The sequence below is a fragment of the Eurosta solidaginis genome, chromosome 3 (assembly GCF_040869045.1).
Source record: "Eurosta solidaginis isolate ZX-2024a chromosome 3, ASM4086904v1, whole genome shotgun sequence".
Classification (NCBI taxonomy): Eukaryota; Metazoa; Arthropoda; class Insecta; order Diptera; family Tephritidae; genus Eurosta; species Eurosta solidaginis.
Genome location: NC_090321.1, coordinates 263,420,135 through 263,439,082, shown reverse-complemented (window position 1 = coordinate 263,439,082; position 18,948 = coordinate 263,420,135). Strand labels below are relative to the sequence as shown.

The 18,948-nt window shown below is 33.8% G+C and overlaps 2 protein-coding genes across 12 annotated transcripts in view; one reads left to right on the top strand and one right to left on the bottom strand.

Annotated features, from left to right (window-relative positions):
* Positions 1–17,387, top strand: part of Cyp49a1 (Cytochrome P450 49a1) — a 79,196-nt gene extending 61,809 nt beyond the window's left edge. For both annotated transcript variants that reach the window (XM_067776221.1, XM_067776222.1), the window contains exon 15: positions 16,903–17,387. In XM_067776221.1, the coding sequence (XP_067632322.1) occupies positions 16,903–17,016 (114 nt within the window). In that variant the 3' untranslated portion in view covers positions 17,017–17,387. The remainder of the gene's footprint in view (positions 1–16,902) is intronic.
* Positions 1–18,948, bottom strand: part of Galphao (G protein alpha o subunit) — a 251,069-nt gene that overhangs the window by 92,966 nt on the left and 139,155 nt on the right. The gene's annotated exons all lie outside the window — the stretch shown is intronic.

Here is an 18,948-nt window from a genome sequence, read left to right as displayed (position 1 = left end):
GCGTCCGGTTCCCAGAAACGGGAGTGTCTGCTAGCTTAAGACTCAAGCCAGCAGACACTTCGTGAAAACACGACCTACGACTTCCGAACGACTTGGATAATTGATATTACATTTATTGGCAATTTAGTACCGCAAAAAAAATTTAAAACTGCGTCCGGTTCCGCGAAACGGGAGTGTCTGCTAGCTTAAGACTCAAGCCAGCAGACATTTCGTGAAAACACGACCTACGACTTCCGAACGACTTGGATAATTGATATTACATTTATTGGCAATTTAGTACCGCAAAAAAAAATTTAAAGCTGCGTCCGGTTCCGAGAAACGGGAGTGTCTGCTAGCTTAAGACTCAAGCCAGCAGACACTTCGTGAAAACACGATCTACCACTTCCGAACGACTTGGATAATTGATATTACATTTATTGGCAATTTAGTACCGCAAAAAAAAATTTAAAGCTGCGTCCGGTTCCGAGAAACGGGAGTGTCTGCTAGCTTAAGGCTCAAGCCAGCAGACACTTCGTGAAAACACGACCTACGACTTCCGAACGACTTGCATAATTTATATTACATTTTTTGGCAATTTAGTACCGCAAAAAAAAATTTAAAGCTGCGTCCGGTTCCGAGAAACGGGAGTGTCTGCTAGCTTAAGACTCAAGCCAGCAGACACTTCGTGAAAACACGACCTACGACTTCCGAACGACTTGCATAATTTATATTACATTTATTGGCAATTTAATACCGCAAAAAAAAATTAAAGCTGCGTCCGGTTCCGAGAAACGGGAGTGTCTGCTAGCTTAAGACTCAAGCCAGCAGACACTTCTTGACAACACGACGTACAGCTCCCTAACGACTACAATAATTTATACCTTATTGATTGCCTAAATGTTTCGTTGTCCTGAAAAATATTTTCACTATACCAAAAGGAAAAATTAAATTTTATATTTTGCCGACCCTAATAAATATAAATTATAACTTTCGAAAATCAGTGAGTTGCATGTTACTGATTACTGAAAACTTAGCAACACTTAACTTGACTTAGAAGTCTGTTGAATTTTGATTTTCTATGTAAGTTCTAAGTGACGTTTACATTTTGAGATGCCATTTATTTGTTTCCATTTCATTTTGACATACAGATTGACACTTATTGATTATGATGCCAGAGTGTATGCGCTAAGTGGAGTATAATCGGTGCTAAATTGCCAAGTTTATGCCAAGTCAAGTCTATGCTAAGTATCAGTAATGGGCCCTTAAGTCTGAAGCCACGCTTCGCGAAAACACGTATGAACATACATGCATACATACATATGTACACATGTACACATGTACAATATACATGTTACCGCGCATACAATGATTTAAGTAATGCGTAAATTTAGTTGCATCAATATGTTGATTGTTTTTGTGTTGGTGATGGTCGCAACTATAACGGTTTATGAAATACATGTCGGTCTTCTTTCTTTCGAAAATCAGAGAAAAGTTTGTGCATATTTCGTATTTGTATTTTCCCGCTTGCGCGCAGGATTTCTGATAACGGGTACATATGTATGTATATATGTGCTTTAGGGTGTGCCGAGAAAAACAACTTTTCAATTTCCATCCTCTCAAATATTTCTATTTTATTAAAAAAAAAAACCCTCACCAAAGATGGGTCCTATAACTCCACTCTACAGGGTACGATATTTTTATTTTATTTTCCCATTTCGTTAACATGGTAACAACTATTTTTTGTCCAAACTTGAATTTACTCAACTTTTTACGAAAATCTTTTATGTGCCGTTTTGCCTAGTTTTGAGGTCTTGTACAGGTTACAAAAAGTTTTTATGATTTTTTTCTAATCATATCATTTGAAAACACTCTTAATGTATTGCGACCTTAATTACGAATTTATGTTATTATTATATTGTTTTAGTTATGGCTATGTGAATTTATGCTTTATCATTTCAATACACTTTTTAAGTGTGAAATAACTGTTTACACAATTTCGTCAAAGAACACAACTTCAAATGGCCACGACTTTTGGACAAAAATCGTAAATAAGATCTCAATATATTAAAGAGTGTTTATAAATGATATGATTAGAGAAAAAAATCATACAAATTGTTTGAAGCCTGTACAAGACCTTAAAACCCGGCGGGAAATCCGTTTTTCGGGTACCACTTAGGGTGGAGTAATAGGACCAAACTTTGGTGAGGGTTTTATTTTTACATCAAATTGAAACATTTCAGAGGATAGAATTTGGACAAAATTTTTTTTCGAACCACCCTAATATGAACTTTTTCATATGTACCCATTAGCGCAGAAATCCTGCGCGCATGCCATTTGAAACATATCGAAATACAAACTTTTCTCTGATTTTCGAAAAATAGTAGAGCGAGATGTATTTTAGAAACCGTTACAGTAGCAAACATATCAGTTTGTGCTAACACATACACAATCAACATATTCATGCAACTAAATTTACTCATTACTCAAATCATTTGTAGTAAGTATGCTCGCTACCTTGAATGTATGTTCCAGCGTTGCCACTCGCGCAATTTTTTTTGTTCCTAAAGTGTATCATTCCTGAAAAAATGTATCAATTCGTTTTAATAGATTGATACATAGTTTTTGAGTCATTTCGTCTGAATTTTATATCATGTGTGAAAAAAAATTCTGAAATTAATAATATTTAAAACAAAACATCACCGCACTATTTTGGCTAAACGGATCACACAACTGAATTTTATAAAATTTTACCAACGCTCAGTTTTAAATAAATGTCGCTGTTATAAAGTTTTTTCTATTTAACATATCGAAACGCGTTTATTTAAACGGAATTATTGTTTATACGTTTTTTAACAAACACTACTTATTTTAAACAAAACTAATACCAACAAAATAATTATGTAGAAGAAATACGGTTTATCTATATATATAATATAGATATAAAGGAAAAAATAAATATCATTCTAAAATTTGATTTACTCTAAAACTGCATATTCAAACATTTTTTAGAAATCTTACTGATAATTTGTAGTTCCCATGACAGGGACAGAACTTCAATCTTCCAAAATAAAATGTATACATTTTAGATTTTTTGTATATTTGTATCCACTCATTAAAAATGTATTCAAATGTATACAATTGTATCCAAATGTCAACCCTGGCATGCACATTGTACATATCTGTTTTCATATGTACGCACTAGGGTAGATCTCCTGCGATCTCATATATTAGAAAATATTGTTTAGGACAACGAAAAATTTAGCCTGTTAAAATTGCATGGGGAAACTAGGTTATTTTATATTATTGCCACTTACCTAATTCATGGCCAAGCATACCGAGAGATATTGAGAGTTTGAAAAGGACAACGTGCCAAACAAAAGTAACACCTTAAAAATTTTTGACAAAAAAATTCTATGCAAAAATTTTGAAAGCAATAGTTCTTGTTTGGAACATCGATATTTAAATATTTCTAACCCAGCTCAATGAGTTCAAAGGGCGGAACAAAGTATCAAATATACAACCATACCAAAAACACAATAAAATAACAAAATTTAATAATAACTTGTAAAATATTAATTTTACAAAAATAATTAATATAAATTATAATTTATTAATAGAAATTATTAAATTCTATTTTCGAAAAGGAAATTTTTTATATTATTACATGAGGTATCTAAACGTGTACACTATACTGGGTCGATTTATTAACCGATAGCGAGATATCGTTTTTCGATAGGATTTGGGCTCAGGAAAACAAAGTTCCACTACACATGCCCAAAAAAAATAATTTTCGAGCCTGTGAAAATTATAATTTTTTTTTACTTTTTTTCGACTTTGATTTTTAAGTTTTTTTTCATGACCTACTAAAAAATCTTCATCTGATTGTAAAATTTTCATGTATACCCTGTCCGACCAAAAAATGTTCGCTAAAAAAAATATTCTTTTTTTTCAAAAACTGTTATCGACAACGTTTAGCGGATATTTTTGGGTAGGACAGGGTATACATATGAAAATTTTTTTAGTAGGTCATGAAAAAAAACCTTAAAAATCAAAATCGAAAAAAGTCAAAAAAATGACATTTCACGGGCTCGAAAATTATTTCTTTGGGTATGCGTAGTGGAACTTTTTTTCCTGAGCCCAAATACTATCGAAAAATCGATGGCCCGATATCGGTTAACTTTCGTCCATACAAATCGACCCACCCTAGTGTACACATATATTTTCTTACGAAGGTTTTGAAATGTGCGTTGTGGATGAAAATAAAATTTATAAAATAACTAAAGGAGTAGAAATTATTTTTTTATTTGTATCCTATTGTCCTTTGTACTACAATAATGATTGCATATATATATATATATATATATATGTGTGTGTGTGTGTATGTTGTTGTTGTTAAGTTGACCATGCATACATACGTACATATGTATATACATATATATGTAGGCACGCGTTAGCTGTATAAAATTAATGCCACCTATTGCTTGCTGTAAGTAAATGTAGGCAAGTTGGTCGTAGTAACGTGAGAAATTAGTTAATATTTTTTGAACTAACAAAATAAAATAAAAAGGGGAATAAAGTATGTAATATTTGTTTAAAAAGTATAACTTTTATGTACTATTTCGATTTTATAAAATAATAATTTTATTATTTATTTACTATTTCGATTTTATATATATATTCTTTAACGCAGTTATAAAGTAAATGTCGTTACCTTCAAAATAAAACAAAAACGACGAGTGGAACCAAATATATAGAATTTTGAATGTGGGCAAGTTTGCTTAACCATGGAATCTGAACACATGCAGATCTTTGAAATAAACTTTTTTTGAAGGAAGTCTTGATATACATACATATGTATTTAGGTATTGACTTAAATTGTGAAAAGATTCCAGGAAATCTGGTATCTTTTAACCTTCCTATACCCGCGCGTTGGTCTGTGAGACCAACAAAACGCTTTTACGTAAATACTCTTTTTTCCAGCAACCCTAGAAATTTGAATTTTCTGTTAGCTGCCGCTTTTTTTACAGGCTTTGTTTTAGTGTTTGTGCGAGACGGGCATACTGGTGTATTTGATAATAGCCGTGTTTTTTAACACGCGTATATCCGTTTACGCTTAAACTTTATATTGACTGCTAAGAGACAAACTATAAATACACCTCTGAAATTGCTGCGCATAAATTTTGTCCTACTAAATTGCAATACGCATTATACTCAAATGTAACTGAAATATGTGTCTTTGTTTCACCCTCTACACTAATTCTATGTATTCTATGTGTGTCCACAATTCATCGCAACCGATTCAGCTATATATACCCTATGGCCATCAGAGGGTTGTGTCTCCGCTTTTCGGTACACCCTGTGATGTTATGTTAGTTATTTAACCACTGCCGCTAGATGGGTCTCCTAAGCATTATCTAAGAAAAGATAGGCGTTTTTTCACGCGCAAACGAAACGTATACGCGAGTATAAAAAAACACGGCTATTGTTTCAGTGTAGCTGCATATGTAGGTATACATACATGCGTTTGTTAGAATTAGTCTAGAGGGTTACATAGAATTAGTCTAGAGGGTGAAACAAAAACACATATTTCAGTTACATCTGAGTATAATGCGTATTGAAATTTAATAGGACAAATTTTATGCGCAGCAATTTCGCGTAAACGTACATACATATATAGAACTAAAAAAAAACACAGCTATTAATTATGTGGGTACACACATGTCTGTTTGTATTATGAGTTCATGCTCTAATATTGAAATGTCAATGCGACAGTTATGTACATTATTAAATGGTAAGGTAATGATTGAATTTAAAGTAAATGCATTTGCATTGTTCCTGCCTACGACAACATGCAGCGTGTGAAAAATTCCTAGTTATACATCAAGCAAGGAACATGTGTGTAAGCGGAAGGAAGATAATAATCTTTTTCATAGTTTTCAATAAATTTTTGTAAAATTAGAAATTATTACCACTACCACCCAACTTAAAATGTTGATGAAAACAAGAGTTTAGTGCATTGTGCTCTAATTAAATGTTGCGATATGAATTAAAAAAATACTTACTTCTTGATACACTTTTTCACGCTCGCGATTTAAAGAAATGTCGACTAAATTCGTATAAAAATAACACAAAATTCACTCTATTAATAAATAATCAGACCAATTCTAAATATTCTCGCGGAATTTTGTTCTCGCGGATTTTTTTATTCCCGCGGAAAAATTCCTCCAATTCTTTTCTCCTAGGGAGAAGAAAAATTGGGGAATAGGAATTTCGAATTTTCGAAGTCAGCTGTTTTGTCAATTGAAATTTCGTTGCGCATTTCTTATTTTGTTTAAAAAATTGAAAAGCTTAATTATTGTTGCGAATTTGTTTGAAATTAAGAAATAAGGAATAAACAATGCACATTATTGCATTTCATGTGGTATTCACTGAAATGAGTAATGAATTGGTGCCACAGCGACATCAACAGAGGAGCATAAGAAGAAGACGGTGGGTTAACACAAATCCGCCGGAGTTACCTGCTTTCATTCTGCAAAGCAATTTTCTGGCGGCCACGTCGAGTTGAGTTCGCCTTTCGCCATATGCCAAAATCTAATTAAGCATTCTTTAAAAATCCTTGCGCAATTTCTGGATGGATGCATCAAATATACAAAGAGCTCTTCCGTTGCTTATGATATACTTTTCGACTTAAAATAAAGAATATTGTTGCTGTTGTTGTTGTATTAACAGTGAGAATATTGTGGTAGAATGTAAATACATATTTTAGCGCAAATTTGTACAAATAAGTGTTCTTTCTTAAAAGAACCAATTTCCTTTAACTATTTTGATGCATTCCCTTCAATTTAACTAGTGAAAAAACTCCTATGAAATGGCAAAGAAATCTCCCTCTCCCTCACATTCATAATACCTACTTTTCTCCCATAACCGGTTTCCTCTTTTTCGAACATTGGTCAGAATAGGAGGAAAGGGAGAAGTGAAAAAACTCTCAAGGAATTTTTATTTAGAATACGAGGAATGGGAGAAGGGAAAAAAACTCGCACGGAATTTTCGTTTAGAATTGGGCTGAATATTTTATCACATTTATTTAGGACGCACAACTTTTTGAATCTATTTCTTATTTGCAACTGAAGAAATTCCTCAGAGCAACCTCTTTAGTTAACAAATCGCGAAACAATAAAACATCGAATTCGGTAACAAAGAAGTTGAAACCATCAAAAAATTTTACTAAATGATAATTACATACAAAAATATGCATACCCCACGTGTACCCGTTAGCGCAGGAGTCCTGCGCGCATGCCATTTGAAGCTTATCGAAATACAAACTTTTCTCTGATTTTCGAAAGAAAGAAGAGCGAGATGCATTTTATAAACCGTTATAGTAGCAAACGTTTCCTTTTTTGTTAACATAGGTATATACAATCAACATATTTATGCAACTAAATTTACGCATTACTTAAATCATTTGTAGTAAGCACGGTTGCCACATCATGTTTTCATTTGGGACCAAAATTCATCGAAAAAGGACCAAATCTCAAAAAAGGGTCAAATTTTTCTTTTAGTTTATTGTTATACAAACAATTCGTCAATTTACTAGAGTGTCGTTTCGTTGTGAAATATAAAAAATTTAAGATTTTTCCTTGGTTTCCTACAAAAAATAGATACCATCAGCTGAGTTTAAATTAATAAATAGGAAAGAAATATTAAAAGTATACAAATACTACGTTAATTATTTAGGTATAACATTTCCACATTTCTAGGATAAGCCTATGTCTTTCACCAAATTTAATGACAATGTGCTTGCCCAAGGATCCAACACATCTCTTTTTAATGCCTCGCCTAAATTATCTCGTTGGTGAAATGTCATTGTTCTGTTACATTTTGTTGACTGAGCAATTTTTATATTAAGAATTACATTGAAGTAAATTGAAAATTATATGTGAGTTAACGAGTGTGTGGCAAATTTTGTGAGCAGTATTTTGAATTTTTCCCTCAGTGAAAAGGAAAGGAAAGTACCAAAATCGTGGCTACTTTCTAAAAAGGACCAAAATTTAAAAAAGGAACCAACGGACCAAATTGGCAACAGTAGTCTAGCATCTATGCGCGCTAACATGTATGTATGTACAGTTGTGAACACGAAAATAGCAGTGAAATTCTAAATGGTATGATTTTCACATTATAGCTGTGTTTTTATACATACATATGCACTCAAACATTATATGGACTGCTTAAGGTGTAATTTTATCTATTATGAAATTTTTGCGCTTAAAATTAGTCCTGCTAAATTGCGGTATGCATTATACTCATTGGCAACTGAAATGTGTCTCTCCGTTTTATCTCTGCGTCATTCTCCACTTCTATGACCGAAAAAGGGTGTGTGTCCACTATTAATTGTAACCGATTCAGCTATAGGTTATACTCTATGACCAACAGAGGTGCGTGCCTCCGCTATTCAGAACAACCCGTTTGGTAGCAAGTTATTTACCACTGCTGCGAGTCTTCAATAATTGCCGCTAGATAGACCTCCTAAACATTATCTAAGCGTTTTTTTAACCACAAATGTAGATGTATATGAAGAGTAAAGAAGAGCAAGATGTATTTCATAATTTATGTTCTTTAGGATGGGCCAGATATAAAAAGTAAAATTTTTTCTTTTGGTATAGTAAAAATGTTGTTGAGAACAACGAAAAAGATTGTCCTTAAAAATTGCAGCTTTTAATTTTTATGTTAAGAAGTGCCTCATCGCGATTTTAGTTTCTCCATACAAAATTATATGGGAAGGTTTTGATTTTTTATTTGAAGTGTACCTGCGCTGGGTCTTTAATGATGAGCAATACCCATTCGTATAAAAAAGTGTGAGTTTCAAGCAGCTGAGAAGCCGTGTTGATTTAAAAAAAAAATGTTAAGACTAACTTACGCACTTTTGCCAGGAGAATAATAGAGTTTTCTTTTCTGAAATAAAAGTTTTCCTAAGTAAATGGTAAAGCCTTAATAGAGTTACTCCTACCCCAGAAAATTTGCAACATTTATAGTGCATGCAAAGAACATAAATGGCTACCCCGTGTATTAGCCGATTTTCAAAAACGCACACAGAATTATTTCCTTCATTTAAATTTTCGTCGCTAAAAATTTGTGAAGTTATGAAAATAAATTGACACGATCAGGTGGTTTAGCAGAGTTGTTCTGCCACACCGCCATTTTTTGCAGGGTAAAAGTGTAACGCTTTTGCGTTGTGAGCCTGCAACAATTACACAAAAGAACGAAATACCCCGTGAAGGCGTTACCTGCTTTTTAGAATAGAACAAAATATATTTACAACTCTTGCGCCGCGTACAAAAATCATAACACTTTTGCCAGAAAAGAAAACGCTATAAGACCGGATCATTAAGTAAACGTCATTAAAGCGTAGGTACACATCGAATAAAAATTCCCCATGTAATTTGTAAGAGAAAACTAGATTCGCATGATGCACCTCTTAACATTAAAATTAAAACCTGCAATTTTGACAGGCTAAATTTTTCGTTGTCCTAAACAATATTTTCTAATAGCATGAGATCGCAGGAGATCTACCCTAGTGCGTACATATGAAAAAATGTGCATGCCAGGGTTGCCATTTGGATACAATTGCATACATTTGAATACATTTTTAACCCTTTCACTACCATGGGGATAATACATCCCAGAGCAAATTCAAAAAATCGACAAAAATCCAATATTCACTTAATTTAAGGAAGAATTCGTCCCATTGGTACTTCAAAGTGTTCTCTTTCTGTCGTCAGCTAATTTGGGTATGTTTATTATGGGCGCTGTGTTTAGTAGCCATTAGTATGCAACTTGTTTCGTGAAGAGTGCACGTGATTTTATAAAATTCATATATTTTGTGGGGAAAACAACTGAATACCATAAGTTAAAGTTGTTTAAAATACTTATAATAACGTTATAAATAACATTCAGGTAAGTAAGAAACAATGGGCATACAATATATGGTGAAATCTGTATTTTTGTGCTTGTGGGATAATATATCCCAACAGTAGTGTCCAAACAATAAAAATGGGATATATTATCCCATTGGGCTTAATTTATGTTATGAAAATGTGGAAAAAATTTTTGCGTTTAATGGTTTGTAGAATGAATCGAAAGATCCAAGGTGGGAAGTTGACGGAAGACGAAGTGACCGCGATGCTAAACAACAGCGATTCAGATGTAAGCGATTTCAGTGCGTCCGGATCGGAATATGTGCCAGATTTCGATGAAGAAACTGATGGTCTTTCGAGAAATTCCAGGCAAGATTCAGACAAAAGTTCAGATGTGGAATGTGAAAACGACGCACAGGATGTGGCTAATAACACGTCAAGTAACCTTGTAGTATGGGGAGACCCTTCGGATTTATTTCGTCCTCGATTTTCTATTAGTGAAGAGCTTGATCCCGTCATATTGGCTCCAATTTCAAGAAGATCCACTGAGCTTGAAATATTTAAGTATGTATTTCCAGAATCCTTATTTATATTTATTGCGCAATGCACAAATGAGAGATTAGACATATTGAATACAAACAAAAAACGTAGTACGGCACCGACTGATGCAGACGAAATCAAAATATTGCTTGGAATTTCACTTGTAATGGGCTATAATAAATTGCCTGAGATTTCTGATTACTGGTCTCAAAATGAATCCATGGGCAACAATTTTATAAAAACAGCAATGTCGCGAAATCGCTACCAAACTCTTATCTCAAAAATGTATTTTAATTTTCCTAAGAAACCAGATTCGGCATCCAAACTTTATTACATAGAGGAAGTTGTCAATTGTTTGAAACATGCATTTATAAAATCACGCACGGATAGCTCACGTCAGAGCATTGACGAATCAATGGCTAAGTTTAAAGGCAGATCCTCCCTAAAGCAGTATTTACCATTGAAGCCGATTAAACGTGGCATCAAAATATGGCAAAGATGTGACTCCAGAACCGGATATACGTATGACTTCAATATATATGCTGGAAAAGACAGCAGCCCAGCCCCATCAGGAACTTTAGGAGAGAGGTTCGTTACTAAATTGTGTGAGACTGTGCGTAATCCCAATACGGTTTTGATATTTGATCGCTTTTTTAGCCCATTTAATTTGATGAAAACTTTACCTTTTGCTTGTGTCGGAACTTGTGTTCAAAATAGAAAGAATTTACCTGTCTTGAACGAACCGCTGAAGAGAGGAGACTCTGTTTTTCGGATAAGTGATCAAGGTATAATGGTAGCAAAATGGCACGACTCCCGCGAAGTAATTATTATGAGCAATTGTCACAGCCCTACATCGTCTACAGTTTTGCGAACTCAAAAAGATGGTTCTAGGATTTCTATTGACTGTCCGGAAGCCTTGGTCTTCTATAATCAGAACATGGGGGGAGTTGGTATATCCGATCAAAAAGTTAAAACTTATGATGTTAATAGAAAATCGACGAAATGGTGGCGCAAAGTATTTTTCAACTTATTTCGCAAGGCAGAGCAAAGACCAAGGCAAAAAAAATCTCTACCACAAAAGGCCCGAGATCAAAAAGAGCTAAAAAGATGTTAAATATTGGAGATCATTTGCCGATGAAAGAAAACCAGCGGAGACGCTGTGTATTGTGCAGCTCTATGAATAAAGAAAAACGCACGCAGTATGTATGCTCAATGTGTAAAGAACCACTTTGTATTGAATGTTTTGGTAATTTCCATAAGTAAAATAAATAAAAAATATGTCTAAAAATGTACCAAAAGAAGAAATAAATTAAATTTAAGAGGATACTCTTGTTTGATGGTTTTGAAAAAATACTACCAATGGGATATTTAGTCCCAATTTATGTTTCGTTTATATACCAATGGGACATATAATCCCAGGACATAACATCCTTCAGAAGGGCATTAGATTTTTTTTGAAATTTTTTTTGGTTTATAGGATTTCATATCTATCCAAAAATATAAGCAATATTTTTCTAAGAACTCTGCTTATAGTACGGTAGTGAAAGGGTTAATGAGTGGATACAAATATACAAAAAATTTAAAATGTATACATTTTATTTTGGAAGATTGAAGCTCTGTCCCTGTCATGGGAACTACAAATTATCAGTAAGATTTCTAAAAAATGTTTGAATATGCAGTTTTAGAGTAAATCAAATTTTAGAATGATATTTATTTTTTCCTTTATATCTATATTATATATATAGATAAACCGTATTTCTTCTACATAATTATTTTGTTGGTATTAGTTTTGTTTAAAATAAGTAGTGTTTGTTAAAAAACGTATAAACAATAATTCCGTTTAAATAAACGCGTTTCGATATGTTAAATAGAAAAACCTTTATAACAGCGACATTTATTTAAAACTGAGCGTTGGTAAAATTTTATAAAATTCAGTTGTGTGATCCGTTTAGCCAAAATAGTGCGGTGATGTTTTGTTTTAAATATTATTAATTTCAGAATTTTGTTTCACACATTATATAAAATTCAGACGAAATGACTCAAAAACTATGTATCAATCTATTAAAACGAATTGATACATTTTTTCAGGAATGATACACTTTAGGAACAAAAAAAATTGCGCGAGTGGCAACGCTGGAACATACATTCAAGGTAGCGAGCATACTTACTACAAATGATTTGAGTAATGAGTAAATTTAGTTGCATGAATATGTTGATTGTGTATGTGTTAGCACAAACTGATATGTTTGCTACTATAACGGTTTCTAAAATACATCTCGCTCTACTATTTTTCGAAAATCAGAGAAAAGTTTGTATTTCGATATGTTTCAAATGGTATGCGCGCAGGATTTCTGCGCTAATGGGTACATATGAAAAAGTTCATATTAGGGTGGTTCGAAAAAAAATTTTGTCCAAATTCTATCCTCTGAAATGTTTCAATTTGATGTAAAAATAAAACCCTCACCAAAGTTTGGTCCTATTACTCCACCCTAAGTGGTACCCGAAAAACGGATTTCCCGCCGGGTTTTAAGGTCTTGTACAGGCTTCAAACAATTTGTATGATTTTTTTCTCTAATCATATCATTTATAAACACTCTTTAATATATTGAGATCTTAATTACGATTTTTGTCCAAAAGTCGTGGCCATTTGAAGTTGTGTTCTTTGACGAAATTGTGTAAACAGTTATTTCACACTTAAAAAGTGTATTGAAATGATAAAGCATAAATTCACATAGCCATAACTAAAACAATATAATAATAACATAAATTCGTAATTAAGGTCGCAATACATTAAGAGTGTTTTCAAATGATATGATTAGAAAAAAATCATAAAAACTTTTTGTAACCTGTACAAGACCTCAAAACTAGGCAAAACGCCACATAAAAGATTTTCGTAAAAAGTTGAGTAAATTCAAGTTTGGACAAAAAATAGTTGTTACCATGTTAACGAAATGGGAAAATAAAATAAAAATATCGTACCCTGTAGAGTGGAGTTATAGGACCCATCTTTGGTGAGGGTTTTTTTTTTTAATAAAATAGAAATATTTGAGAGGATGGAAATTGAAAAGTTGTTTTTCTCGGCACACCCTAAAGCACATATATACATACATATGTACCCGTTATCAGAAATCCTGCGCGCAAGCGGGAAAATACAAATACGAAATATGCACAAACTTTTCTCTGATTTTCGAAAGAAAGAAGACCGACATGTATTTCATAAACCGTTATAGTTGCGACCATCACCAACACAAAAACAATCAACATATTGATGCAACTAAATTTACGCATTACTTAAATCATTGTATGCGCGGTAACATGTATATTGTACATGTGTACATGTGTACATATGTATGTATGCATGTATGTTCATACGTGTTTTCGCGAAGCGTCTGCTGGCTTCAGACTTAAGGGCCCATTACTGATACTTAGCATAGACTTGACTTGGCGTAAACTTGGCAATTTAGCACCGATTATACTCCACTTAGCGCATACACTCTGGCATCATAATCAATAAGTGTTAATCTGTATGTCAAAATGAAATGGAAACAAATAAATGGCATCTCAAAATGTAAACGTCACTTAGAACTTACATAGAAAATCAAAATTCAACAGACTTCTAAGTCAAGTTAAGTGTTGCTAAGTTTTCAGTAATCAGTAACATGCAACTCACTGATTTTCGAAAGTTATAATTTATATTTATTAGGGTCGGCAAAATATAAAATTAAATTTTTCCTTTTGGTATAGTGAAAAATTTTTCAGGACAACGAAACATTTAGGCAATCAATAAGGTATAAATTATTGTAGTCGTTAGGGAGCTGTACGTCGTGTTGTCAAGAAGTGTCTGCTGGCTTGAGTCTTAAGCTAGCAGACACTCCCGTTTCTCGGAACCGGACGCAGCTTTAAATTTTTGTTTGCGGTACTAAATTGCCAATAAATGTAATATCAATTATCCAAGTCGTTCGGAAGTCGTAGGTCGTGTTTTCACGAAGTGTCTGCTGGCTTGAGTCTTAAGCTAGCAGACACTCCCGTTTCTCGGAACCGGACGCAGCTTTAAATTTTTTTTACGGTACTAAATTGCCAATAAATGTAATATCAATTATCCAAGTCGTTCGGAAGTCGTAGGTCGTGTTTTCACGAAGTGTCTGCTGGCTTGAGTCTTAAGCTAGCAGACACTCCCGTTTCTCGGAACCGGACGCAGCTTTAAATTTTTTTTTTGCGGTACTAAATTGCCAATAAATGTAATATCAATTATCCAAGTCGTTCGGAAGTCGTAGGTCGTGTTTTCACGAAGTGTCTGCTGGCTTGAGTCTTAAGCTAGCAGACACTCCCGTTTCGCGGAACCGGACGCAGCTTTAAATTTTTTTTGCAGTACTAAATTGCCAATAAATGTAATATCAATTATCCAAGTCGTTCGGCAGTCGTAGGTCGTGTTTTCACGAAGTGTCTGCTGGCTTGAGTCTTAAGCTAGCAGACACTCCCGTTTCGCGGAACCGGACGCAGCTTTAAATTTTTTTTGCGGTACTAAATTGCCAATAAATGTAATATCAATTATCCAAGTCGTTCGGAAGTCGTAGGTCGTGTTTTCACAAAGTGTCTGCTGGCTTGAGTCTTAAGCTAGCAGACACTCCCGTTTCTCGGAACCGGACGCAGATTTAAATTTTTTTTGCGGTACTAAATTGCCAATAAATGTAATATCAATTATCCAAGTCGTTCGGAAGTCGTAGGTCGTGTTTTCACGAAGTGTCTGCTGGCTTGAGTCTTAAGCTAGCAGACACTCCCGTTTCTCGGAACTGGACGCAGCTTTAAATTTTTTTTTGCGGTACTAAATTGCCAATAAATGTAATATCAATTATCCAAGTCGTTCGGAAGTCGTAGGTCGTGTTTTCACGAAGTGTCTGCTGGCTTGAGTCTTAAGCTAGCAGACACTCCCGTTTCTCGGAACCGGACGCAGCTTTAAATTTTTTTTTGCGGTACTAAATTGCCAATAAATGTAATATCAATTATCCAAGTCGTTCAGAAGTCGTAGTCGTGTTTTCACGAAGTGTCTGCTGGCTTGAGTCTTAAGCTAGCAGACACTCCCGTTTCTCGGAACCGGACGCAGCTTTAAATTTTTTTTGCGGTACTAAATTGCCAATAAATGTAATATCAATTATCCAAGTCGTTCGGAAGTCGTAGGTCGTGTTTTCACGAAGTGTCTGCTGGCTTGAGTCTTAAGCTAGCAGACACTCCCGTTTCTCGGAACCGGACGCAGCTTTAAATTTTTTTTTGCGGTATTAAATTGCCAATAAATGAGGTATAAATTATTTAATATATAATATTGTTGTTTGCTATAGTGTGTCTGCCACCTTAATAGGACCCTTTTTGTACTGGACCCTGAGGCTTATGCACCTCCTTTAATTTCTGCCATGCTTCTGCTGATGACTTGCAGTTCTTGATATAAATAAGTTGATTTGACTTCACACTGAGTAGAATCGTTGCCAAAGCTTTTTCGTCATTTACTGTCCATAATGCCAATTCGTCTGCATTTGTAGGTTTCGCTTCATTTACCACTTTCCACAAACCACCATGGATTAGCACACTTCTCATCTGTACAATCCATGTTTCATAGCTGGACACATCCAGTTTTTCAATAGCATAAAGTGATGATGATGCCATTTTATATTACACAATTTTTTATATGGAAACTTCTGGGCCCATAACCTAATGAAAACTGCGCAAATTTATAATACCGTTCAATTCAGTGGTTTATTAAGAAGTAAGAAAATAGTTTCATTTTACATATTATGAATGACATTTAAAACAGGGTTCACGATGTTCAAAGATTCAAAGTACAGAGTTTCAATGTTCAACAATATTTAAAACTTATTTTGAGTTGGAAAACGGTGTTTTTTTTCAAAATGCTATGACTTTTTCAAAAATTTACCGTTTGGGATCATTTTTTTTTTTTTAAATACAAAAAAAATTTAAAGTTTTTTTCAATTAAATAAAAAACAAAAAAAAAAAATTCTCGGCCCACTCCGGGATTAGTGGGGATGATTGCCGAATTGATTGAAGTTTTTTATGAGAAAAAAAAGGGCGAAATTCGAAAAATTTCGAAAAACTGAAAAATTACAAAAACAAACTTTAAAAATTTGTTTGAATTTTTTCCGAAAAGTACATTTAAAAACAAATTTAAAAAAAAAAAAATATCCCAGACGGTCAATTTTTGAAAAAGTTATAGCATTTTGAAAACAAAAACGGTGTTTTTTTTTAAATTCATAACTTTTTTTGAGTTGGATGAAAAAATTTGAAAAACTTCTGAAAAACGTCTTTCGTAAGCTAGAAAAAGAAGAAAAACTTTCAGCCAATTCTAAAGGGGTCGGGTTCAAAATTGATCGAAATGGGATGGAATACCCCATATGCACTTTTTAATATATATACAATTGTTGTTGTGCACTCGTGACGGTCAATGTGTCATTTCATTTCATTGCAGATATTTCGAAAATACAAAGTGGAATATAATTCCGGTGAATTAATGTATAAAGTAAATTCAACCTACATACCAGAATCACCACTTAATTTTAAATTGACACTAAGGGTTGAGTAGTGCATAGTGAATGTGTGAACGAACAAATGAGTTTAATGTTTGAGCTGACAGACAGACAGCAGTGTGACCATGGAGGGCCCTGGTCAACAAACCAATCCAACATGAATATTTGCTCATTTCATTTTGCGTGAAAAAATTTTGTACATCAAAAGCAAGAAAAAGCATTACAAATATTCGAGTACCCCAAACGCAAATCTTTATTAACTGCATAAACAGTAGGTACATATTTGTTGTAAGTCTATGCTTGTTGTTGTTGTTTAATTTTGTAATTTAGTCTCGCCAAAATAAATTTTTATACGTGCTTTTTTCTAATGTTTGTTCAATGTAAATATAGACAAATTATGCTAATATTTTGTAAATGTATTAATAAATTTTAAATCATGATTTTGATCGTCTTAAATAAGCACAAGTAAGGGTGTCTAAGTTCGGGTGTAACCGAACATTATATAATCAGCTTGAGTTTCATTTGTACAGTTCATTTCAGATAAATTACTTTTTCGAAATTTGTTACGAGGGATTTATTTTTTTTTTGAGGCTCTACAAATGTTGTGTAATGCTTGAACAGAATAGGGGCGTGGCACAGTCCATTAAAAAAAATGTCAACCAATTCCCTCTTACAACAAAACTTGGTAAGTGAAACAGCATTGATACAAAACTATTTTTCGCAGCCTATGATCCTTTTAAACATCTTTTATATAGAAGTTTACTAGAAATATTTCCTGCTATAAGGAAAGTATGTATTCCCAATTTTATGGCTCCCAAAACATAGAAAATTACTTTTCAAAACAATTAAGGACGGGACTGTCTGGCTGTGCCGAAGACTTCATACCTTTGATGGAATCACGTATGTGCAATATTTGAATGAATCACTTATCTTAACAATATATAACGTAAACGTAAGTATTTGCTGAAATTTGAAGCCTCTAGCTGTTAAAAAGAGGCAGTTTTTACGAAAAGCTTGTTATCTGAACAATAGGTTGTGGGGGATATATGCTATATATACGACCGATATCATGCATTCTTTCAGACAATTCCATCAAGAAAGGTATAAAAAGGGAAGTGCCACGCCCATTTTCAAAAATTTTAATATGTTCTAATTTTAATATTTGCATTTAGAATGTAAAACACCATTGATATTAAGCTCTTTTTTGTATGAATATAAGATCTCGCCCAGCAGTTGAAGTGGAACCACAACAAAGGTAACTGTACCAAAAACAAACAAATAAGATGTCCTAAAAGGTTCAATGTGGTCATATTAAATCGTTTCCGAGATGGTCGGGCTAGAACCTTAATGGTGATTGTTACCGGAACGTACCGGATCTATATCCGGCAAAGGACCATCAACATCGACCACACTCTCTCGGGGACTGTCTTTAACGCTACAACAACAACAACATGATAAAGCTGTTCTGAGTTATCTACGAAATGTGTTAGCATGGTAATAGTTGCAGACATCCTTAGACGGCGGTTTTTACTTAAATCCAACGTCATAAAGTCGGATATAGTGCGGAGGTGTCGTGCCTCACTCTACTCCATTTTCTGGGTTCGAGAGGGCATAGAAATATAGAAGGGAATGAATTTGCAGATGAGGTAGGCAGGAAAGGTTACGAAATGGACTTAGACATGGCGGACAGCACCGTACGACCACCGCTGGGCTATCTCCTGAGGAAAATCGAGGAATATGAGGAAAATATGAAGTATCTCTTTTGCACCTGACAGTTCTCCCGAACGATGAATTTTATTTAAGGATTGCGTTTTGAGAGAGGGGATTACGTTTTGGACTCAGACATGCCGATGCTTTTATGAGTGAGACAAAATTTAAAAAAATGTGTCTCATTTCACCGTTAATCTAATAAATATTACTAAATAAAATATGTATTTCTTCCAATGTATTAAATACATACACAAAAGGGTCATAAAAATATAAGTAAA